This window comes from Caretta caretta, chromosome 3 (assembly GCF_965140235.1).
Source record: "Caretta caretta isolate rCarCar2 chromosome 3, rCarCar1.hap1, whole genome shotgun sequence".
NCBI classification, from domain to species: domain Eukaryota; kingdom Metazoa; phylum Chordata; order Testudines; family Cheloniidae; genus Caretta; species Caretta caretta.
In genome coordinates, this window is record NC_134208.1 from 165837463 (window position 1) to 165863357 (window position 25895).

The following is a 25895-nucleotide window of genomic DNA, read 5'->3' on the forward strand; positions in this document are numbered from 1 at the left end:
CAATGAAGCTGAGATCCATCTCATTAACTAGTAACCAGACATCTAGCAGCCAGAGTGAAACAGTGCTCACTGATGGTTTGTTTGTTCCTCTGATAAGATTTTCATCAAAATGTCAATCTTTTTCTCTAGCTACGAACTCCACATGTACACTGCTTGCCCTCCACATTTACAAACACAAGCAAAGACCTGTAACCCTGGACCAATTGAAGTGAAGTATACAGGTAAAGATCAGAATTCCAATGTGAGTGATCTTCAGCCTTACACAATCTACAACATGAGAGTGGTGTCTTACAATTCTGTAGGCAGCAGTGCTTCAGAGTGGACCAGCTTTACTACCAAGAAGGAGTGTGAGTATATAGTGACCATAAAGAGCAATTCGTGAGTCTGAAATACCCATCTTTCTAGTCTGTGGAACTGTATAGCTCCAGAAAAAACATGTGGATCATTTAAGTCTGTTCCCATCCATTTCACAGAACTAACTACATCATTCCCACTAGCATCCTTCCAAAACTATTCTGAACATCTCTAGTTAATATATCTCAGCCACCCACTCCTAGGAAGTCTAATCCACCGTTTGATTGCTCTTATTGTTCAGAACTGTTTTCTTGGCATCTAGCCTAACCTTTTCCTTTCTTCGTTTAAGATCCTTGTCCTTCCATTATGAATTCTGTTCAGTGGGAAGTATTAAGTATGTCCTATTTTTCATGAATGCATCCTAACAAGGCAACAGTTTAATAAAAAGAAATATGCCCAGTAAAGTGGTAGGCGGGGTGTAATAATGATTGGAGCAAACAAAATAGAAGGGGGACAGAAATTTTAGAAGAATAATGGGTATTTTGCCTTGGCAATCTATATGCTATAACCTGGCAGAGTAAATTTCCTTGGCATACCCCAACCCAAAAAACTTATAAAAAATCACATCTTTAAAAAACCTGTTTACATCAATAGTAACTCAGTATGTAAATTATTAAAACCTAATCCAATAAATCATGAACTTCTATTCAGTTCCACTAAGGTGTTGCAATAAAGTTCAAGGAACTTCACAGTTGTCCTTATGCTGCACACTACAGCCATTCTGAACTCCACAGTGACCCTGGAGATTGATTTTACATTCTCTTCCTCCACAAGCATAGGATTCTGCCACTTGAGCTAAAGGAGAAACTCCCTTAGCTCTCAGCAGTACAGAGCCTATGATACTCAACTGAACAGTACTGATTTGATCTAGTAGAGAGCAGTGCTATGCATTACTAAGTTAATTACAATATTGATATATTCCACATCAACCCCTCCGAGCCACTAAAATCTTTGCATTCATTCTGGTTCATTGTGTCTCCTTCATTAGGAAGAACTAAAACATTTCATTAAAAAAGGAGGCAATGGTTTATGGGCATTCTTTGTTGTAAGTACAGTGCCAAAAGCATAACAAATTAACATGTCTGGATCACGTAAGTGAAGTTGCTTTCATCGAAGACAAGATTTGGGAACTGGGACTTGATGATATACTAATGTACTGCACTACTGATTGATTAGTCAAGACAGTGAATTATTGTACTTGAATTGCTGTTTGTAAGGGTTTTTAACTATCTCTGAAAATAAACTAATGGTTCAAGAAAAAGCTTTAAAAATGAATGGATGCCAAAAGGACATAATTCACTCTCAAAGCAGTTAGGTTTGGAGAACAAATATATTAACTTCAGCTAGTGCTTTGGGCTTAGTTGCAGTAAATATTGATTTGATACAAAAAATAGCCTCCAATTATAGTTAATAGTAATAAAAATATTTTACCTGTTAAATGAGAGGAAAAATACACCAAAACAAGCGACAATTATACTACCATCCAGGAGACACTAACCAGTGGTGTCTCCATGAATAGGAACCTTGTATGCCAATCAGTGCTTAAAATACACCTGGCTGAAAGGGGATCTATTTCCAGCAAATAAAATTCCAGTAGCTCCAGCCAGGTCACTGAGGGGTGGTCATTTCAGTCCTGCCTGGGGTGAAAACCCCTTAGGATTGGCCACTTGTCTGCAGGGGCGGCGAGTTATATGGGCCCGTGGTGCCCGTGCTCCAGCAATATTCATGGCCTAGAAGCCTGGCTCCACCAATGTTCAGGGTCAGGTCTCTCCCCCCAGCCCCGCCTGCTCCCCCGCGCACCTCCCCAGGAGCGTCCCCCAGCCCCACGTGCCTGCGCCCTGGGCAGCAGGTGGCCCTCGCTGGCCGCTGTCTGCGGAGGGAGGAGGTGCACACATGATGGAGCACATGCAGTGACAGTTATGCAGGGTGCGTGTGCTGCTGGGGGGGGTGGGAGGGAAAAGGGCTCAGGGGAGTCCTCCTCTCTGGCCCCAGCCCCAGAGCAGCCTGCCTGCACCCCAAACCCCTCATCCCCAGCCCCGCCTCAGCCTAGAGCCCTCACCCCCCCCCAGCACCGCAATCCTCTGCCCCAGCTCTGAGCCCCCTCCTGCACCCTGAACTCCTCTGCCCTAGCCCTGAGACCCTCCCACACACCAAACCCCTCTGTGTGTGTGTGGGGGGGGGCAACTTGGACTCCTTAGGGTGTAAGCAGCCAATCAGAGCAGTTGCTGACCCAGACACAGCTCTCTCACCCTCCCCTCTGTGGAGGAAAGAGGCGGGAGTAGAAGGAGCCCGGTAGCAGCTCCTCCGCTTTTGTGAGAGATGGGGTGGCTCCTCTGTTCCTCCCCACTCAAAGCGGGGGATGTGCCCCAGGAGGAGCAGAGGTGAAACGCTGGGAGCAAAAATTATTTTGGGGGGAGAAGCCAGTGTTTTCATTTCTGTAGAAGATGAGAGGCGACCCCTACTCCCTCCCGACCCCGCGCCAATACATTTTTTTTTTAATACCACTTGAAGCTCTGGTGCCAGACTTGTTATTGGAGGGGGGGGGAGGGATAGCTCAGTGGTTTGAGCATTGGCCTGCTAAACCCAGGGTTGTGAGTTCAATCCTTGAGGGGGGCCATTTGGGATCTTGGGCAAAAATTGGGGATTGGTCCTGCTTTGAGCAGGGGGTTGGACTAGATGACCTCCTGAGGTCCCTTCCAACACTGATATTCTATGATTGAACAGAACATGGTCTTGGCCCGTTACACTGGTGTAACCCCAGTAGCATTTTACCAGTGCAGCTGATAGACTATAACTCATTCCTTGTGTTGAATGTCTTGATCCTTAATTTTTGGAAGTCAATTTATTATTAATTATTATGTATGACAATTGTACCCCCCAATCTAGCAGGGTCCCCATTATAGTAGGCATTGAACAGCCATAGTAAAAGGCACTCCCTGCTCCAAGGAGCTTACGCTCAAATTTTACTAATTTTCCTTGTGGGGTTCACTTAGGGTGCAGATACAATATATTTCAGTGTGATAATGGCAAGGGCAGCCTCCTCCTGTAGCCTCTCCTTGGTTTTTTTCCATAGGATGGGTATGTGTGAGAGATCCTGTAACACTTCTTATCTGGTGCATTTATTTTGTGCAACCCAGTGAGATGCCTACAATTTATAAATCAGCTGTTTCCTTTTTCTTTTTCCCCCCCGCAGTACCTCAGTACAAAGCTCCATTTTCTGTTGTCAGCAATTTATCCATGGTCTACCTAGACTGGAGTCACACTTTTGTACTGAATGGACAGTTGAAGGAGTATGTGTTAACTGAGGGAGGCCAGCGTGTCTACAGTGGCTTTGACACCATGCTGTATTTACCGAGGACATCGGCCAAAAGTCAGTTTCAATTTCCCATTTCAAGGCCTGTGTTTATCTATTACATGTTAAATTTTACGAAGTTGGCCAGCCATTGCACAGCAGTGGCCTGTCTCTTTAGACTTCTAGTTTCCTTGAAAAGCTGATGTTGTATGTATAGTCAGGTACTCTTTATCCTGATGATTGAATGCACTTTTCCATCAAAACTCCTTTAGTACCTACTGTGATTATAGGCACAGTGGTTATTTGAGGTACAGGGGCGGGTGAGGGGAATTGATTATGTTTCTGGAATAAATTCTACCCATTCCATGGGATGGGTATAGATGGCCAGGAAACACTGCGAGGCTGACCTCCTGGAGTTTACTACAGATCTTCCTCTCAAAAGGAGGAGTGGACAAAGAGATGATGTGCCCTCTACTTCCACCATGACCCTTTCAGGGCTCGATTCTGGAAGGTGCCGAGGACGATAGTCCAATCCAGCACATGCTTAACATTAAGCACATCACTCGTCTTGCTGAAGTTGATGGGACGATTCACATGCTTAGAGTTAATCACATGCTTATGTATTTTGCTGGATTGGGCTAGAGTGCGCAACACCTTGCAGGATTGAGCCCTGGATGAATCACGGAAGCAGGTAGAAGGTGTATCTGCCCAGCCTTGTGGATATTTGGGATCCATAGGGAAGAGAGTCCTTATACCATGGAAGGCCATCACCTCCATGTTGCATCTGTACCTGCTCCTTTCATTGGCTGCACGGATTCTACTGGAACTATACTGCTTTTGATAAAGTGCCATAGGCATGAGAAAATCTTCCTGATTAAGATGCTTAAAATTGTGATAATGCTCAAAATGCTTTCCAAGGAAGGCCAGTCACTGCCAATCTAAATCAATGCTTAAGCTACAAAAATCATTCCAAGTCACACAATTTGGTGGGGCAAGAGACTATCGTGCTGGGCAATGTGTGCAGAAAGTATGGCAGCAGCTGGACAATGCTTTGCCCAGCTGTCTCTTGACAAGTTTTAGTATGACCTTATCTAATATATTTGCTTGCTGGCTGTGCATGTGGGCACAGTGCCTCTCACCTCCTGACTTGGTAAAGAGCACGGCCATTTTCAAGTGCTCCAAACAATTCCTCAGACCAAGCAAAATCACCAGCCTGTGAGGAAATTATGGCTCAGTTAGATTTCAGCTTTCAAAGTTCAACCTTTTTTGCTATAACCCCTATTCAAAAAGTTTGTTTATTTAACGATGGGAAGGGTTTGTCTGGGGGTTTTGTATCTTCCCATTATAAGAAACAGGGCTGAGGGTTTGTCTCGAAGTTTCTTTAAAAATGGACTGTCAGACACAGAACCCAGCATGTGCAATTCCGTTTGATTTGGAAAGGTTATGAGCCTGTGAAAATGTGGGGGCTATAGGGGAACATCACAACTACAAACAAGGCCACTGTAATATACAGTTTAATAGCTGAATATTAGTGAATTATCAGGCTTCAGGGCTGTATTGGGATCAATTAGCGTTGACTGCTGTGCCTGTGGGGAGTCCCATTGTGATTGTGCGTGAATGCAGCCGTGCACATTAGCAGCTCTTGTTGGAGGATCAGGGCTGACGTATTTTGAGTGTCCCATTTGAGATTTCTAACTCAGTATTTTGCCTTTTTTGTTCAGCCTTTTTCTTTCAAGTAACGTGTACCACCGATGAAGGGAGCGCCCTCACACCAGTGATCAAATACAGCACGGCTACTGGACTGGGTAAACCTGTAGAGACGTTACCTAGCTCCTACTAATTATGTGTGAATTTGTGCTGAGCAATTAGGTATAACGCATACTGGATCAGATCAGATTTGGAAATAGAAGTTATTGATCTGGCCCAAGTTTTTCTTGAAGCATTAAGGTATGTGGCTAATGTGTCTTTGTCACCAGCTGAATTTATTCAGGAAGTTTCTCTTTATTGAAGCAGGTACTGTTTTGGAGCTTCTTTTAAACCAATGAGAATTTTACACACAGTTCTTTCCCTCCCACCAAAAAAAAATCAAACAAATGCAAAACCTGCTAACACTGTACATCAGCACCACAGTAGGGATGGTAGCTTACTGCCCGTGTTAAAGCTGAAATACAAAGCAAATCAAAACCCTTTGGGCCCTTTAGTATTCCTTCAGAATGTATAGGAACAGCGTCATGATTTTTTTTAAATGCTACATGGTTTGGCGGTGAGTTTCTCTTTGTTAAACCTTAGAAAGATCAACTCCTGACCCCTCTCTTGGTTGCAGGTCTCTTGGGAGGACTGGAATGGGGTGGTGACATCACAATAAATAGGCTGAAACTTGAGTTTTCCAGTCTTCAGCTGAGGAAGAGGGATGTTGACACAGGGCCTGATCTTGTTGAAATCACTGGAAGTTTTGTCTTTCATGCTGAGGAGAGCAGGGTCAGGTCCATGGCCTGCCCAAAGAGCATCCAAATACAGAGATTTTGCTGCTGTTAGATACATAGGAACATAGGTGTAGACCTGAGGATCATCTAATTTAGTCCTGTCTCCAGCGGTGGCCAACAACAGAGAAAGATATAAGAACCCCACAGTAGACAAATGTGGAGTAAGCTGCGCCTCCCCCCCCCCCCATGTTAAGTCTTATCCTGATCGCTGACAGAGATTGGCTTAAAACCTGAAATACAAAGTTTTAATATTCCTTTAAAAACCTTAAGCATAATAACTCTATATGTTCTTGATATCCATATAAATGTCCACTCCCTTATGTTCTTAGCCTCAACAACATCATGAGGCAGTGGTTTCCACAGACTAATTGTGCATCATGTAAAAAGTATTTCCTTTTATCAGTTTGGAATTTCCCACTGCTGAATTTCATTGGATGTCCCCTTGTTCTTGTGTTGTGCGTCAGGGAGAACAGTAGCTCCCCATTTTCCTTCTCTAGACCATTCATTATTTTATATACTTGTATCATGTCCCCTCGTATTCATCTCCTTTGTAAACAATCCCTATCTTTTCAGCCTTTCTTTCTGTAAGAGTCTTTCCATGTACCTAATCACTCTTATCACCCTTCTCTGAACCCCCTCTAATGGTGCAGGATCCTAGTACTGCACACATCACTCCAGCTGAGGCTGTAGTATGGATTTATATAAAGGCATTATACTTCATCCCTTTCCTTATGCAGCCAAACATCTTGTTTTCTTTTTTGACCACTAGTTATATCTCAGACATATCATCCACGAGACAGATCAGATTAAGGTAAATCACCACACCAGTTTCTAAGGAGAAACAATGGAACTTCCTGGAAGCAGAGCCCTGGCAGATGTAAACAATTACAAATTGCCATGGGGGCCCATTGTTGGCCTGTATCGGAGATTCCTTTCTGCAAGTGCTCATATTAGTTTTCTCTGTGAGCCACATCCAAGTTCGTATTAAGCCATCAGTGTGGGCCAGTCTCAATATGCAGGTGTGGCGGAGCAGTGGATTACTTTTTAATCTGCTAGAAGAGTGGAGGATATTGTCAGCGTCCTGCATTAAACCCTTGCTTCCTGAACCAGAAATGGGGAATAGGGATAATCACACTGTGAAAACCCCTTAGGTGTTTTTGAACCAAAGCTGAAATAGGACTTCAGAGCCAAAAATATTTTGTTTTGTTAGACACAACAGAGACACCTGATTTCATTTTCTTGGCCAGATGTCCTTTGTGTTGAGGGGTGGTAAATAGATGAAGTTTATTTGTTTTTTTATAACCTAGAAGTGGCTTTGTGGCAAAGGCGTCACCTCTCCTCTGTTCTTGTTTCTGGGGCTCTAGCACCCTCAGCCCTCTTTGAATGCATCGCTGCATATCCTGCAAAGCTACTGTTGCTACAAGGCGTTTCCTCCCCCTGCCCACTATGCAAGTGATTTTTCTAAGCTGTGCAGTGATGTGCACTATGTATTGGAAGGAACAGTGGAACACTTTGTGTATCTTTTTCATGGCCCTGTCCTAAGCTTTTGATTTTATTTGGCCTCTTCGTTCATCCTAATTTTTTGGCTTTATTGTTTTATAATCTGCGCTGCAGTGTCCACAGTAGCAACTGCTTCTTGTGCTGGGCTATAGTGCTGCAGAAAACATCCTGTCTGCACCTCTCTGAAATTACCCTGAAATTATCATTGTTTCAACTGTTCAAGGTTACTTTGATCAACCTTTTTCGAATCCCCCCCCCCCCTTTCCTAGGAGATGCCAGTGCAGTGGTGATTTCCAACCCAGGCAGCAATGCCAGAACTTTAAGCATGGTCTCCTGAGTGCAGTAAGCTTTTTATTACAGCCCACTAGCATATTGAACCATTACACCACCTTGAACATAAGTGCAAATAAGCACACTGTGACAAACTGCTTCAAACTTCTTTCTAATTTATTATCAAATAAGGGGATGATCTATCACTAAACTGCTTTCTAAAATAATGTTTCCCTTTTACCTTCCTGGATTATACAGGTCCTATATTAACAACTCCTGGAGAAAAGGATGAAGCAGAGACTAAATATGCAACATTTTACACTGAACTGTGGTTTGTGATATTAATGGCAGTTCTAGGTTTGATCCTCTTGGCTATTTTTCTGTCCTTGATTCTACGAAGAAAAATAAAAAAGCAACCATATGCAAGAGAAAGGCCTCCCTTAGTTCCACTCCAAAAGCGGACATCGCCAATGACTGTATATTCACCAGGAGACACCCACATGGTATGTCATGCAAAGCGCAATAATGTGTATTTATATTGTACAGAGAGTTATTGCAATGGAACATATGTTACAAAGGATAATGTTGCAGTCTAAGGGCATTAACTTACAATTTGAATATAGTAAGAGGGAAAATGTACATATTGCTTCACGTGAAAGAGTATCTGTAAGCTACAAAATGACCCAAGCTGTAAATTGGAAGTAAGTGGTGACTACCGTTCAAATAAGCAACAGAACTTGGGTGGTTTTTTTCTTGGTCAGATACCACAGTGATGAATGTGGTAGGAAGACCGAGATACGTTTAACTCCTTAAATGACACAGGGGTAGGACATCTTTAGCTTTATTGTATTATTGGGGAGGTCACTCTTCAGGTATTGATACACTGACTGGGCCAAATCCTTAGCTGCTGTAAATCAATATAGCCCCACTGACTCAGTCAAGCTATGCTTATAGTCACAGTTCAGGGCAACTAAACCTGTATTTCCCCATAGTGGACCACCAAAGGCACCAATTCTTGGTTTCTAGCTCCACGGCCATTGCTTTTCTGGGTGGAGACCAGTCTCTCCCCCTTCTGACTGGGTATTCCCAGGCTGCACTGTTCTCTTTGTATTTCCCAGCACTGACAGGTTGCCCAAGCACACCTGTTTGCTTTCTCTTCAGAGACTGATTGTCAACAGTTCTAGCTTACTGCATACCACTTCCTCTGCAAGCCTACTTTATTCCTAAGGTGAAAACAAATAGAAGAACCTACACACATGCTAACAAGCTTACCAGAGTCCACCCCAATCCTAACATGGATTCTGACAGCCTTCCACCCTTACCCTAAAGATGGGACCCTCTGTGGAGCTGCGGTCCTGTCCATTTGCTGGTTCAGGAAGAAGGCTCTGCGTCAGTGTAAACAAACTCATCTCAAACACCTTTCTTTGTCTCTTGGACCCTGGAGAACCCAGTTTGAACTAGGGGGAGAATTTGCTCAAGCTCTTTCTAAAGAAATCCACTTCACACATATTGTTCCAAAAAGACCTTTGGACTTCCTCATACGTTCCAGATTGCATTAATCTTCCTACTAAATAAATTCCATACAATCTCACCATACATATTTGCATTTAATACAATGAAAACTAATTCAGTAAGGTTTAATTTAATTCAGCGAAGTTCATTCAGGAAATCGTTAGTCTGTCACTCTTATTTATACTAGCTGAGGAGTTGCCCCATTATGTAAATTAGTTCTCAGGCAAAAGGAATAAATATTAGAATAGTGCTCACTAGTTTCCCATTATTTGAAAAAGAAAAGGAGTACTTGTGGCACCTTAGAGACTAACCAATTTATTTGAGCATAAGCTTTCGTGAGCTACAGCTCATGTCATCGGATGCATTATTTCAAGTGACTGTTCAGTACAATTCTACAAACTATGAGCTTGATCCAGCACTCATTAATGTCAATGGGAGTTTTGCCAGACTTCAGTGAATGCAAAACCACAGCATTTTAAACCCTGCTGACACATATAGACTCCTCAGATACCATGGTGATAGATGACAGTATAAAATCCTAGATAATTATAGCAACAAAAAGCACATTACTGTGAGTTTGTGCCTTTTCCTTCCCCATTCCTATCCCCTGCTCTCTTTTGCTTCACATCTTTCTTTGGGGGCTGCTTGGGCCTACTGACATTGTATTTTCCTGTGTAAAAGTTGAATTGGGGGCTTTAAACACATTCTTCACCATTTAGCATGCACAAGGTATAAGCAAAAATTGAGAAGGACTCTGCCTTCCAGGAGCTTGGTTGTCAGATTGGAAAGAGGAAGGGTGTATTTCTATGGATTCATCCAGCCATCTTGTCCTTCTATAATGTGCCCTTCATCAGGGAACAGTAGCCCTCAGCTGCCACATCTGTTCAGCTTGTCAGGCACAACACCACTGATTAGTAAGCATGCTGCTCTCATGTCTTTATTTAAAGAATTATGTTAACAACCCATTAAGCTGCCAGTTTAGATCTTTATGTAGCCCCTTAAGGACCTGTGAGTGTTCTGGCTCCTCATGGAATGGTGTTGAGCTAGGTGGCCAAGTGGGTGCCTTAAAGGAAAATGTGCCTGTTTTCAGAAGGACCCCCTTGAGACTGGGGCGGCTTGCCTTAGAAACATTTTTGTGGCAACTCTTAATGTCAATTACAAAAGGCTAAATGAGGAACTGTTAAAAAAATCATAATTTAGCTTTGGAAATACAAAGTGAGACTTGAAAATCGCCTAACTTTCCATGGAGTCACATGACACAATACTCTCTTGGAGCTGAGGGTTGGGGAAAGGAGTCCAATACTATTTAGGACGTGTGAACATTAGTTAGGAATTATATAAAACACCCTACTGAGGAAGGTTAGTAGTAGTAGTATGCATGCCCATTTTAGGATGGAAACTGAGGCAGAAAGTAACATACCCAAGAGCACACAGAAAGACCTGTGATCAAGAAGATAAGTATTGAGGAGCTCCTGGGAACTCCTGGGTTCTAAAGACCATTAAATCACTCCTCTCGTTACAACCTCTTCCCCACTATTTTTTCCTCAGCTTTTTGAAAAGATTTTTTTTTAAATATACAAGCAGACATGTCAATAGCTTGAAGTAAGTCATTCAGATCTGTATTAATTCCACAAGCAGCTGCAGCGCACATTGTGCCATCAGTTTCAACAATATAATTGTGGCTCCTCTTTTGGCTAAACAACTGGCAGAAATTTAAATTGGGGAAGGAAAAAAAAACAAACCAAAAACCCCAGAATGTGCCTTATATCCAATTTCTCCTCGGGAAAATGAAAGATACCGTCCCTTTTGTTTAACTCCTTGTCTTCTACGTACTTATATATTTATCCCATTTCTATTCTCTACCTACAATGCTTTAAAAATGCAGAAAACCTCTTTAACTGATAATCCCTGCCATCAGCATCCTATTGCAACTCCTTTACAAGTTCCTCTCATCTCATCTTCACAAGTCTCACAGAGCAGAGATAAGGTAAGACTTTGCAGTGCTTATGTCTGCACACACATTTCAGTCTGAACTGCTAGGAAAGGGCTATAGATGGAGGCATTCATTTTTATTTTATCATCACTTCCAAGGTCACACCGCAGTTTTTACACAAAACTCAATTATGGACTTGAATTTGGAACTTTCATCCTCTGCTGTCCTGTACAAATACAACAAGTGAAACCTGCCTTAGAGACTAACAAATTCACTTTCAACCACCATGAGTTTGTATTGTAAAAATCATTCCATTGTCCTGTAGTTGAGTACAATGGCCCAGATTCTCAACTGATAGCTCTGACCATTATTTTTAGCTACATTTACAGTGTAATCTAACCACAGAATAAAACACTTGTCACAGCACCTGGGCTAATGTAGCATTGCTGTTAACAACTCTCCTTCCTTTTAAATCTCAGTTTGATTCTATTGCCGAGATGTCAGAGTCCGCAAGTAGTGTTACTCTAACAAGTTACACAATGCGTTTTGAGGTATAGTTAACGAGTATGCAACCTGTGTGCTGTGGCAATCAAACCTGGAATTAATTGAAGTGTTTTGCCTGAGAATTTCTTGCATGGTGCATGTTTTATTACTGCACAGCTGTTAGCAGTTGAAGATTCTGTGACAGATGATCCAAAGTGGTGTATAGCTGCCACTTTAAAGGGTATAATAAAGAACGTGCATAGTTGTGTGTTACTGTACTGTAGGAGTTTCAGTATGTTAAAAAAACCCATTTGGGGCTCTACTTGTCGATTTAACATATAATTTGTTTTACACAACTTTTTGGAAAACCAGAGAGCGAGAAAGGTCAAATGGCTGTTAGAGACACATACTTACACAAGTTCACAAAAGCTAGTTGCTAAAATTGCCAGGTATTGTCCCCTGGCAGATAAGCCAGGTGCTTCCTAACTTTGCAAGTGTTCCATCAGTTGTCTATTTCCTGGTTCTAAAATGGAATGGCAATTACTGTGATGACATGTTTCGATTGCATGCTTAACAAGCGATCTTCAAGAGATCACCTTGTTAAACCGCATTGCAGTAAGCCATTGTTTCCACAGGGAACAATAGCTGGAGCTAGTGATAACGATGTTCTGTTATCAGCCTAAAAACCTCTACCACTACCATGTTACTTTAGTACTATGGCTTCTACTGCAAAATAAAGCCCTTGAAAATAACTAACTTTGTAACAGATTTATTTGAGCTGAAATGTTAATCTATTACATTTTTCATGTAAACCTTTCATAAGCACATCCCTTTTATTCCAATATTCCTAGGGACTAGCAGATACAAAAATTCCAGGACCCGGGTCTCCTTTGAGTAATCGTAGCAACCAAAGTACTTCCATTCTACAGATACCGAGTCAAAGGCAGATGAATCGTACCTCCTCCCAAGGGTCTTTACATCGCAGTGTCAGTCAACTTATTGATGTCTATGACAAGAAGTCCCTAATAGAAGATTCTGTGTGGGATACCATTATACATGGTCATGATAGTGGGTTGGTAAGTTCTTATTCTAGTTCTACAATTCCATGAATGCATGCACATTTGGCATTATCTTAGTAACTGATGTTTACCAAGATGCTGGGCAAAATTTCCAAAAGCATCTAGGCCCAGATCCTCAAAGGTAATGAGAGTTACTTGCCTAAATACCTTTGAGGTACTGGGTACTAATGACTAGCCTAAATCCTATTTTCAGAAGCAGCTAAGTCACTTCTGAAAGTGGGACTTCAGCTCATGAATCACAAAGGTGTTTTTGGAAATGTTACCAACTATTTTACACAGTTACGGTACTGTATACATCAGACATTTTATTCCTTTTTGCACATAACTACAGCGAAAACATGACATTCAGTGAGATGTTTCAGTAGTCTATTGGTTATGTGGCTCTCATGCGGTTTCTAAACTGATATAATTAAAGCAGTACAATCCCCGAGAGTGGTTGCAATTCTACCACTGTAAAGGTGCGTATAGCAGTACAGGTTATTCACCAATATTTATGGGAATTAACGAACTATTTTGGTGAGGGATGTGATTTTATGACTGTATAAAGCTGTGTCTAGACCAGGTCTTAGTGCGAATCAGTTTGATAATGCAGTCAAGTATTGTGACTGTGCGTGTAGCAAGTCTATTTCTTTGGAACAACAAATCTCTGTTATTTCTAGTTTTGTGGTTCTATGACTAGGTCAGTGTTTATAGTTCTCTAAATTTGTACTTAAACCCTGCAAGTGATTTGGCTAATTTTTTTTACCTCCCTAGTATGTGGATGATGAAGACCTTGTGAATGCCATCAAAGGCTTCAGTACAGTAACTAAAGAACATACAACCTTCACTGACACCCAGTTGTGATACCTATTTGGAGTAAGTACCACAGCCAACCCAAAGCAGCTGAAGGAACACAAAATCTTTGTTTTGTTCAATTTAACATGTAGAAATTAATTTCTCATGTAACAGCTTGGGGATTATGTTTTAAAAAGGGTGCCTACTGGAACTTTAGCAGTATGAATGCATTTTCTAGGAGTACTGTTGCAACAGCCAAGAATATAGTTATATATTGTAAATGTACTCTCTACATATCGATCAGTGTTAAACATTTATTGCAAATATCATACAGAAATATTTCAAAAGGGGAAGGTGAGAAGAATGTATTGTATGTACAACGTTGTGTCACAGTACTGGCAAGACCTTAAATAGCCAATATAATATACAGAGAAGTTTCACAAACACTTTTACAGCTGCACATACCTAATCCTGAAACTTTAATCATGTTTCATTATATTATACTGTGGTGGGAAATGTATGATCAGTGGGGAAAAAAAAAGGGGTTTGGTCAACAAGTATATAAAAATGTAGAATAAATTTAGATCTGTTCTTAAGAGCATTACAACCCAGTTTGCTCACTTTAATTAAGACAGCAAAGAAGGAAGAGTTAATTCTGTCTATGAAATATTGCTACAGATGCAAAAGCACAGAAAACTTGTGCAATTGCCCATCTAGTCAGGAACCCTAAAATGTTTCTGTCCATTTCAATCTACTTTAGATCATGTACAACAGGAGATTGATTTAAAATCACGAAAGATGTGATCCTGTGACATCTTGAGTACTCTCACTTTCCCAGAATAAGATCTAAGGGTGCTCAGAACCTTGCCACACCAGACTCTGCAAGAGTAAATTTGAAATGTATCAAAATGTAATTTAGTGAAAGCTGTTCTGGATTTTACTCACATGTATTGTAGTTTCTAGTGCCTGCCCTCTGGTGTTGGTCTTAGAGAAATAAGTCAGGATGATCATAGCTCTAAAAACAAATTCTTAGGAATAAGGCGTGTCTTTAACATATTTAAATAATTTACTATTAAATCTCTGGTGAATCAGCTGCTGTTTAGCATTGTGATGAAGCCTCTCCAACAAAACTATCTTGGTTGTCATGCATTTGGCATGATCCTTACATTTTGCAATTGGAAATTGCTTTGAGAAACAGTGAAATGCAAACATCATCAAATTAGGAAAGGGATGTGACAAAAACAAAGTGGTAAAAAACCCACCCATAAGGTAAGCTTCACAGGAAAGAACAAAAGAGTTATTACAGCTTCGTTTTAAACGGACAGATCTCATTGTTTCTATTTTCTATCCAAACTGCTGGGCGTAAGACAGAATACCTATGAGCTGAGCTGGAACATTAGGGCCCCTAGAGGAAATCTGTTTACTGTAATGTGAACAGTTATTGCCAGTGTTTGTTTTAACATACGTTTAGGGCAAGATAGGATTCTGTTCTTTCCTCCCCCCCATACCTTACTCTACAAATAGTCTCATTTAAATTAAACAGTAAGGAAATACTCAAAAGGAGTAGGGAGGCAGAATTCAAGTATTGGCTATTATGGTATACATGTTGCAATATAATCAATTATACAATACTAGCAATTTCTTATACAGTGTACAGTACAGATTAGAGTATCTTAATTATTTCTGTGGTAGGGAAAAAAGCATTGCATAGTTCAAACTGTAGTAATTGGTTTATTTTCAAGACTAGGATTCTATTGTGCCTGTAAATTAATCTGAAAATATAGATTAATAAAAGGTTACATCTAAATTTAATACAAGTATTTTTATTACCACATAATATAAAGAACAAAAAAAGTGTGTGCTTAAAATTAGGCTGAATGTACAAGCTCGATATTAATTTTACAATAAAGAAAGTAGTGACAGGGTGCTGCCTTTTCTCCAGTTCACCTTTTAAACAATCCACAACATTAAAAACTGGCCTAGTTAGCAACAGAAAGTTCAAAACAGACTGTGGTGCAGGATTGTCTGCCTTATAACTTAAAGCTGGCCGAGGGAGGTAATCAATGCTGGCGTTCATAATGTAACATTCCTACCCTACAGATCAATTCAAAATTCATTTAAAATCAACTACTTGATAGGGATTGAGTCACAAAAAAAAAGCAGGTGTGAATTTGACCAGTCATCTTATTTCACATGCAAGCACCGTTAAAGCTTGGCTTGTTTTTAGTATTATGTAAATGTTGTGGCAATGGTTTTATCCAAAGACTTTTTCTCCCATTTTAAAAATTTGGTTATTCATTATGTGGAAATGTCCCAAGTGTACAGCTAGACTTATTCTGCAGTGTACAAAATACAAATGGAGACTTGGAAGTAACAGCACTTTCCACTGCCTCTGGTTAAAGAAACTCTTATTCAGCTGCACCTCCTGTTTATTCTTGCAGATGTTTCCTTTCCTAAGAAAGATCCTGTCTGAAGAGCGGCATCTTTAGTTTGCACTTTAAGACCTGAACAAAATCATTGCGCAATTGCAACACGGGGGGTGGGGGGAGGGATAGCTCAGTGGTTTGAGCATTGGCCTGCTAAACCCAGGGTTGTGAGTTCAAGCCTTGAGGGGGCCATTTAGGGATCTGGAGCAACTATAGGGGATTGGTCCTGCTTTGAGCAGGGGGTTGGACTGGATGACCTCCTGAGGTCCCTGATATTCTATGAACACTGAGCATGCCAGTCGCTGACTTGTACCATGCATTCTACTAGCAACAGAAGTCATATACACAGACCAACAGTATTAGGAGGAACAGTTCTAAGGTGGGTCTAAATTTAGCTTCCACAAGTGGAAGGCAATGAAAGGATTAAGAATAAAAGTGTGAGCACTGTATATGTAAAGGAATACCACAGCATTCAATATTTAAGTAGAACTCTACAAATATTATAGTGCATTCATGCCATGGAATGAAGTAGATTTAATTTCCCCCTATTAATATGAAAGAATGTTTACTACAGTAAAGCCTAAGACCCAACCGAGAATCAGGCCTCCCTGTGTAAAAAGAGTAGTAGATAATCCCTCCCCTAAAAAGCTTACAATCTAAACAGACACAGGATGGGGGTAGCAATACAACTGAGTGAACAATGTAATGGCTGCAAACAGCCATGATTTTTTTTTTTTTTTTGGAGGGGGGATAAGCTAGCTGGAAAGAAGGGGACAGGGCAGGTGTGAATCTGAGGTGAAAGGCAAATTGTTAGGGAGGGGGAAGAGGATTGGAGCAAAGAGCCAATAAGCACAGGGGAGAGAGAAAGTTCTGAAGGTCCCTGCTTTAGCTGCTCTTACGACAATGGGTCTGGGTATGGCTCCTTCCTCGAGTTTTTCCCCAAGTCTACACACCTGGGAGCACTGGCCCCAGCTGGTGTCTATTTTACCCCCTGCAGCAGTTCCTGCTTTGACTGCTCTGAGCAGCTGGAGTCTCAAAGTAGGGTTGTAATCTGAAAAGTATCTGGGTTTCCTCCATCACTCTGAGAATTGAAAATAAAGCGGGTTCTCACATCACCACACCAAATACTGCAAACCTATTTGTACAACCCCACTGAAAGTCAGAGCCAGAAAAAATAAAAACAGCTTGAAACTTTCAGCTCACTGGGTGAACTTGCAAGGCTGACTTTACAAAAATAACTGTAAAATGAGCCTATTTGATATGATGTCATTACCTAATACACAAGGCTTTCCACTTTGAATTTTTCAGCACAGAACTACACTGACCTCAGTCTGAGGATCCAATTTTTCCCCTATATTTTATGGCAAATGACATCAAGCGCAAGAGTAATAACCAAAACCACATGCTATAACACTCTACTATGAAGAGCGCTGCGTAGCTCGAAAGATTGTCTCTTTCAGCAACAGAAGTTGGTCTAATAAAAGATATCACCTAATATCCACCTTGTGTCCCTAATATTCTGGGACCAACATGGCTACAACCCTGCATTCTACTAAAGAATCATTTTTAGCCTCCTCTTTAAAGAGAGCTAAAATTTGAGGAAGGAGAAAAGGGTATTCTAGCTCATTTGTTTTTCCATTTCTGTAAATCTCGACGCATTTAAAAATAGCCAAAACTTTATAAATCACTGCTCCTAAATGTCTGTCCTAGTGCATAACCAAACAAAATAGCAGGCACCTTTCACAAGCCCTAGCCTTACCTGGTTCAAGACACCAGAGTCTCAGGTCCTTGGAAACTGTCTGCAAAGAAATTGACGTATGCATTAAGGACTGCAACTAGAACCAAAAACACCCTCACACTAGCAAAACTCAGTGACTTCCAGCTAAAGTCTCCACATTATGGGAAAGCAGTGTATCTTTACAAAAATACATTAAAGTTGTATGGGCGGTATCGACTTAACTCTGCATGCCCTACTTTTACTGAAGTTTAGTACTACTGTTGCTGTAAGGAAGATGTGGGGGGACCTGAATCCAGCATTTCTGGTTGAGGGCTGAAACTCTCATGATCTGGAAGAGCATAACACCACTATGGCATTGTTGTACAGCAGCAAACTTAGAAGAGGAATGTGTGAATAGCCTAGTAAGTTTTCTAACAAGAGATATTTAGTCCATTTCTTAGACATTAGTGTTATATACAGTAATGAGCAGCAAAATGCATGCTTTTTTTCCCACTCCACAAGAGGTTATAGTTTATAATTTCAGGTATTTGAAAGCTCTGCAAAGAGAAATGAGCAGAAAAGTACAGATAATAACATTCCTGTGCATTTTAATATTAGGACCAAGATATGCAAAATAATGTTTTAGCACATCTGTAAGCATAAAGACTTTTTGAATTTGTTTCATAAACAAAAGAATTGTAGCACATAAATGTCAAATTTATCAATACTGAAACAACAAACAGTCGCTCTACAATCAAGGCAAACTTCAGCAAGAGAAGCTTTTCAAATTGATGAAATAGCTTTTAGCACCCAGCTAATTTTCTACTTTATATTATCTTGAAGGAGGTGAAAGGACAAGATGGGTGACTCCAAGGAATTGCAAATAATAATTATGGTAACTTTAATGGCCAGTAAGCAGGGGTCAGGCATTTAATGTTTTGGTGATTTCAAAGGTAAGGTCCAGTAATGGGACTTAGAAAGTTACCTATAAAACTCTTCCTAAGACAAATAGTGTAGTGTATGCTGGACTGCATAAAACAGGATTTTACATCAATGTTTTGTACCAAGTACTGTTTGGCTTTATACAATATGAAAATGAAGTACATCAATTTAGAGTATGTTTGCTGGTTGTGCTGTAAACCCAAGTTGTTGAGGTGCACTGTGAAAACTTATTACAATTTTAACTCTTTCAGTTAGACACACTCAAATGAAGCCTTTTTAAAATGATAAATCTGTAGTGAAAAAGTTACATCCAGTTAAGTGTTAAACTTTCATTGGAACCCTTGAAAACAAATGTACACAACTTAGCATTTTCACAAGCTATAGTCTTGGCAGGCAGAGTCACTTTTCTTGTGGCGTGGAGAAGTGGTCGTCTTTGTGGGTGATGGGGACGCTGTACCAGGTGATTCAGGTCCTCCTTCCACAATAATTGGTGAAGACACCAGAGGAGGTACTTTCTTTCTTCCCAGAAACCCTCCTCCATCAAATCCACTTTTCTTTTTATTCTCTACTTTGTTCTCACTTTCATCATCTGGCCCTCTTTTCTTCACTTCTGAAGAGCTTTCAGGCACTTTCTGACCTTCTGCCCCAGCATCTGATGATATTCTAGTAGCTCTTACTTCCAGTACTGTTGCCTTTTTGTCTGTTGGAGTGCTCTCACCTGCTGCCTTCTTCATTTCAGCTTGTACTGGACTCAGATTGCCAGTCTCAGGGACAGCCTTGTCCACCATACTATTGTTCATATTAAAAGTCTGAAAGTCCTTGTAACTGTGAAAGCTCTCAGTCCGTCTTGCCCTTGCTAATAAAGGACTCTCTCTATATGGCCTTACTGAGCCATATGTAGCAGCTTCATGGATGGTTTCATGGTGCTGTAACTGGAGGCTAAAAACACATTCAACAGTAAAACATTTCTCATGTCACGGGTTACAACAAATACTGATGCAAACAAACATCACTGTCACCTTCCTCAGAACAGACTTCAGCTTTCAAAGGTAAGAAACATGCAGCAAATTGTTCCTTCTCTCTAGCCAAATAGAAAGCCATTTGGAATTTGTGAAGAGTATACTGGATTCCCAGATGTGTTACAGAGCATATACTTCTGAACACCCGAGGCTTGTCAGCTGCATGCATGTTACACAAAGAGAAATATGATTTTTGAGGGAGGATGTTTCAGAACTATGAATCCCAGAGCACACTCAGCTGTGCTTGTCCTATAATTGGCAGTGGAATGTGCTCAGGATTTCCAACCTGCCTATCTCTGTGAGCAAGGGCTCACTCATTCCCTAAATTGTACACATGCAACTCCAACGGGAGCAGTGTCCCAAAAACATCAGGGCACTTATTTAGGTGCCCAAATACGGACTAAGGGGTGGCTAAAATTAGACACTCAAGTTTGAAAGTTTTCGCCTAAGTCTTTGAACACACAGCTGATAGTATATCCTGTGGATCTTTGGCTTACCTAGAGCTTGAGTCCCGCAGACGGCTTTGCTGAACTACTGAAGTTGCTGGACTGATGTTAGGAGTAGCGCAGCGTGAGGTGCTCAGATCACACTGATCAAGCAACTTAAGCAGCTCCTCTTCTGTTGGACCCCCTACATCTTAGAAAAGAAAGTTAGTGGTCACTGATCACCTCTAATGCAAGCATTTGAGCCAAAAAATAAGTTCTGCTACATTACAACCTACCCTTGTCTTCACTTTTATTAACCATGTCCATCGCTGTGGTCAAATCCCACATCTGAATACTGCCATTTGAATGACCTGTAAAGAGGTAACGTCGTGGTCTTGACCCCATCCTACTGGATCCTTCACATTCTCGTACAGTAAACGAAGAAATTGTGGTACAGTCTACGGCCTGGATCTCGCATATTCTACAAAAAGGCATTTAACACAATTACAGATTATAATCCTAACTATAGTATCGCATACCGTGGAGGGCAATTGTGAGGTTTAATTTATTAAGATTTGTGATCTCTGGATAGAAGGCGCTATGGTTTGTTTTATGCCGAATTACACCTTCGCTTTTAACACCCATTTCTAACTCATAAAATTTTTTTCAATTCACTTCTCAATGTTACTTTTAATAAGATTCCAAAAGAATACCGAGTAGCTGCTACACATTTAAAAAAAAAACCATAATTAGTTTCCTGCTTTCTTATAGAATCTGGGTTGCCGATTTCCTGATTCGAGGTTTGCATGTGCTTCTCCAGAGAGATCTGGGCTCAAAATGTGTTCAAAGCCAGCACCATATATTAAGTATTGTACAAGACTAGCATGTAATTTCCAAGTGCTGTCAGTTTTTAAAGTTTACTGAACAAATTCCTTCAAACATGTCACAGGTATTTGTTCTCAAAGAGAAACAAAATCCAGGGCAACTCTGAATTTAAAAACTAACCAGTTTACGCAAAAAAAGTTTATTTAAATTCAGAAAATGTCACACCAAGATGAAAAGATAAGAATTACATGAGAGGGAAAAATGAGGTTCGGAATGAAATGACTAAAGTTTCGGGTAGTTTGATGTCACTCACCTCACTTCATTTCACAACAGTGAAATCAGGAAGCCTGTAAAAGTCGGGGATGTTAGCCACCTCCTTCCTGTTCTTACTTATTGTTCAGGTTTTTTTTAAAACACTCGAGGACAGATTCCACTACCATCATAGCCCAGGGTGAGTACCTCCATACTGTGGATTTAGCTATACGGCAAGTAACTGTGTGACAAGCCAGGGTATGAATCTCCAGCACAGTGACAGCTCCAGAGTGTGCAACAATATGCTAACCTGTACTCCAAGACTCTCACTGCGCTGTAGAAGTATCAATACTGGACATTAGCATGGGGCAAGCTGGCGTGCTATAGATTCACACCCTGACTTGCCATGCAGTAACTTACTATGTAGGCCAGCTCTAGGAGTCATCTAATCCAGTGCATGGTAGATTTGCTTTTTGCAACTCCGCTGCGTTTTTACAAATATCCTTATTTGTGCACAAAACAAACAGGATATTTAAACTGAAACTTGCTCCTGCATTGCATGAATTAAAGGGAAGAGAAAATGGCTAAGCAATGAGAATTCCTGTTTTGCTTTACTCATAACTACTGAGATTACTGTGGCATCAAAATTTAAATTGTGGCTTAATTAAGTTATCAAGGAAGAATAGTTTGATTAGAATACAGAATCTGCCATAACGAAACAGGACAGGAAACAAAAAAAGAGGTCAGAGTTGAAAATGGTTTTGAGTTATTACTTTGTTAAAATTTATCCTAATATGACACCAATTTTAATAAACATTTGGCAGTTTCTTCACTGTGTATGCACGGAACATTAAATCACAGTGATTTATAACATTCATTGGGACAATATTTTGGCCTCCAACCATATTATGGACTTCTAATGCTATTTGCTTAAAAAACAAACAAGCTGTCAAATGGATAGCCTAGGTACATGGAAAATGTACTCTCTTGATTAATTACTTTAACAGTTACTTATGACTATATGTAATGACCTTTGATGCAAAGAAGATTGATTCTCTTAAAGGATTTTTATTCCTTACAAGATTAACCGATGATAGGCCATGCGTTACAGGTATGGGGGACTGGTGAACTATTAACAGCCATGTCTGTACTAGCACTTTCAATTTAAAACTCGTATCCAGGGCTTTCAAGAGCATGTTAGCTACTGCCACACCAGCTTTGGCTTTCATTTATTTTAAAACTAAAAGCAAGCACAGGATCAGTTTTTTAATGAAAGGTAGCAATACACACCAACACATGGAAGAACAGAAGACCGCTCTAAAATCAGGAACATAATTAAGCATCCATTAAAAGAGTACACGCAGTTTGCCTGCAGCCAGCTTGCATTTAACTTGCAAAGTACAATTTTATTGTTATGCTACAAGTGAAACCCAAATTGATGTTTTTTATCCTTATGTAGCCCCTTTCATCCAATGCTAATCAGCACTTTTATTAAGCCTCAAAATATCCCTGGAAGGTAGAGTACATCCATTTTACATATGGGTAAAAAGAAACACCTTCACTAGCCCAACATCACAGTGACCTAGTAGCAATGCCAGAAAAATAACCCAGGGGGATCCTGACTGCCAGTTCCCCATTTTGCCCAGTGAATGAGGACTGGGAGTACCAAAGCAAAAAGTCTATTGAGATTATCTATCCAAGAACTCGTCAAGGCCTTTTTCAAGCAATACATTGTGTAGTAAAAGCAGAGCCAAAAGGGTTCAAACAATTTTTCAAGTTGCCTTTAGACATCTGACAATTACACTTTCTATGCTTTTTTTGAAATTATTCTCTTTCTTAAGAGGTTTTTCTGTTGAAGTAAGTAAAAGCAAAACCAGACACCACTTATTGTTGGCATTGATAATTAAACTAGAGCAGAGCACCTGTATGTTTACATTAAAGTGATTATACCAGTCAGATACCCACATCAAATGCGTAAGTGAGAAATGAGTTCTATACAGCATCTGTGCGCTTTGACTTGCTAGCACAAGTATCAGAGCCAACTATCTTAGTGTCAGCTCTTGGATATGTACAATAAGTGGATTTTATCAGAGATGCAACAGATGACGAGTGCTTTTACCTTTTCCCAGTGGAAGACAACCTGACAAAGAGTTTATTAGTGACGGGAACAACTTTTTGGATGAATACTTGTTGATCATCACGCTCTCCAAATGGTCCTGTAGTTAGAAAGAGAAACTAAGTATTTCAAAACACATTACTCCAAAAAGTTAACCATTCCTACCCTGTCTAGAAATAAAAAATACTCACACAGATTCAGTCGGACTAAAGGAACCAGGAACCTACACTGATTTCTAGTTTAGCAAAACACCACACTACTTTTGCATTGTGATGTATAATTACTGACAAGTCACAATGGAAAACCCAATTATTTTGAGTAATTCTGAACTACCAAGGAAGATGTTCACTTTAGACTGTCCAATCAATTTGATGCATTTTTGTTTTTTTTTTAAACAAAAAATAAACCCATATTGTGTAATTTTCCATTACTCTAATTTAAAGGGTTAATTTGTTATGATGTACTGCTAAAAAATATTTATGGGATATGAAATATAATATGGGGTCCATCACCTCTTGGTCACTAATGTGACCAAATTTTTTAAGGTCTGATTTTTCATTATTGCTGAGCACCTGCACCACCCTCTAATGTCAAGCGGAGATATAGGTGCTTCATAAAACTGAAAAGAAAAAAAAAAAAATCAGGCCTATAGTGACTGAAAAGGTCTTTACAGCTGTTTGGTAGCCCCTGCGAAAGAGGTTGGAGGCCTTAATTCAATTACTAACAGATTGCCCATCACTTTTCCCCCCACCTTTTTTTTTGGGGGGGGAGGGCGCTAAACGTCTTAACAGGAAACAACCAAGGGAAACTTGCTCTTGAAAGCGGATGGCATCTCCACATGTAACATTTTGCACTAGTCCAAGACCCTACAATACCAACACCGTAAAAAGTTAAGAGCAAATTGTTATCAGTATATGCATTACAGGAGTACCTGGAAGCCTCAATCGAGGATCAATGTTCTAGTGTGCTAGGTGCTGTATAAATAAAAGACAGTCCTTGCCTCAGAAAGCACAGTTTAGGAATATAACAAGAACCTTCTGATACATTTAAAAAAACAAATGAGGATGGCTTTTCAGTTTGCTACCTGCCTACCCATTCAGTGATCTGTAAAGAGCATCATGCACCAGCAGGTGCAATGTTGGTCTTTACTTAGCGTTTTCACAGTTCTGGTGGTTTTGTGACAGTTTCAATGTAGTTTTGAAATGTAATACGAGTATAATGTTAAATATTAGATGCGTGCATAATCTTAATTTTTGTTTAATTTATAAAATGTGATAGCACATTGTGAAACAAACCCAAAAATCTCATGCAAATCAGTTCTAATATATTTTTTCATAATCTCCATCTTATCTCTCTCTATAAAAATGCTATCAAAAAGGGCACATTAGGTAACCAACAGATTCTAGGTAATTTATAGGAATCACAAGGCACAACTTCTCTTAAATGGGTCCCTCTGGGAAGCCAATTTGCCCAGTATTGTAAAGACAAATCAGATTCACTCTAGTTGGAATCAGTTTTCAAACAGGAATATTATAGACATGCCACAGTATTATCAAAATGCAAACTGATTATGCTGTAATTACTCTGGTGTAAATCAGACTCACACACCTGATGTCAATGGAGTCACATGAATGTGAAGCAAGAGCAGAATCAGGCTAAATGCCTCCGATGAACCTTCAAGAGCACAGTAGCCCTCCAAAAGTCCAGTACGAAGTAATAGAAAAACATTTTGCCTACCTATGTCATTTCCAGAAGAGTAACTACCATGGCTTTCTGTTTCCTCCAAGGACAAGATTTTGAATGAAGCTAAGGGAGTAGACCCTGGCTGTGTGGAAATCATTCCTCTGAATCGAGTCACTGTCCATGTCCGAACGTGGTTGTTGTCGGCACAAACTAGACAGAAAACAAAAAAACCCCAGAAACATTGGAATATTTACAAGAGATGAAAGACTGTTTTTAAAACACATTTTAATTTATAAGCCATAACATTAAGGATGTAATTAAAATTATCTGGTCTCTCAGAGTATGTCTACACAGCAACTAGACATCCGCGATTGGCCTGTGCTAGCTGACTCAGGCTTGGGCTGTTTCACTGCTATTACCCTCAGTAATTAAAAAAACATTAACTTCTGAGCAAGTTCAATAAAATGCATTCAATCAATTGCGATAACAAAATGAGAGGAAATTGTGGTCATCAATAGTTAAATTACTTATTTGGTTTTCTGAATCAAAATGCTTACAAAAGCCTTAAAAGTAGCAATACATTCTGAATAATTTGGACTGTAAAAGTTACAAACATTTGAAAAGCGGGTCCTGTGCATACTGTGTGTACTGTACAACTCCTGACTTCTAACTCTGATAATAGTTTTGGCTATGGATTATACAAGTCACGGAGCTTTTCTGCCTTGGTTTTCCCATCTATAAAGTAGGAATATCATCAACTGTTTACCTACCCTGCAGTGCTGTTGTAAGGTTTAATTAACATGTGAAGGT

The 25895-nt window shown here is 40.1% G+C and overlaps 2 protein-coding genes across 3 annotated transcripts in view; one reads left to right on the forward strand and one right to left on the reverse strand.

Moving 5' to 3' along the window:
- Window positions 1-14237, forward strand: part of USH2A (usherin) — a 580026-nt gene extending 565789 nt beyond the window's left edge. Inside the window, exons 66-71 of the mRNA XM_048843172.2 lie at window positions 130-347; window positions 3548-3724; window positions 5368-5451; window positions 8158-8402; window positions 12679-12903; window positions 13660-14237. Of these exons, the coding sequence (XP_048699129.2) occupies window positions 130-347; window positions 3548-3724; window positions 5368-5451; window positions 8158-8402; window positions 12679-12903; window positions 13660-13749 (1039 nt within the window). The 3' untranslated portion in view covers window positions 13750-14237. The remainder of the gene's footprint in view (window positions 1-129; window positions 348-3547; window positions 3725-5367; window positions 5452-8157; window positions 8403-12678; window positions 12904-13659) is intronic.
- Window positions 14238-15483: 1246 nt separating this feature from the next.
- Window positions 15484-25895, reverse strand: part of KCTD3 (potassium channel tetramerization domain containing 3) — a 65860-nt gene continuing 55448 nt past the window's right edge. The window contains exons 14-18 of one of the 2 annotated variants that reach the window (XM_048843171.2): window positions 25140-25295; window positions 23406-23502; window positions 20506-20690; window positions 20282-20414; window positions 15484-19704 (exon numbers count right to left, since the gene is read on the reverse strand). In XM_048843171.2, coding sequence (XP_048699128.1) covers window positions 19137-19704; window positions 20282-20414; window positions 20506-20690; window positions 23406-23502; window positions 25140-25295 — 1139 coding nt within the window. In that variant the 3' untranslated portion in view covers window positions 15484-19136. Of the gene's footprint in view, window positions 19705-20281; window positions 20421-20505; window positions 20691-23405; window positions 23503-25139; window positions 25296-25895 lie in introns of both variants that reach the window. The other variant, XM_048843170.2, reaches the window with a different exon arrangement.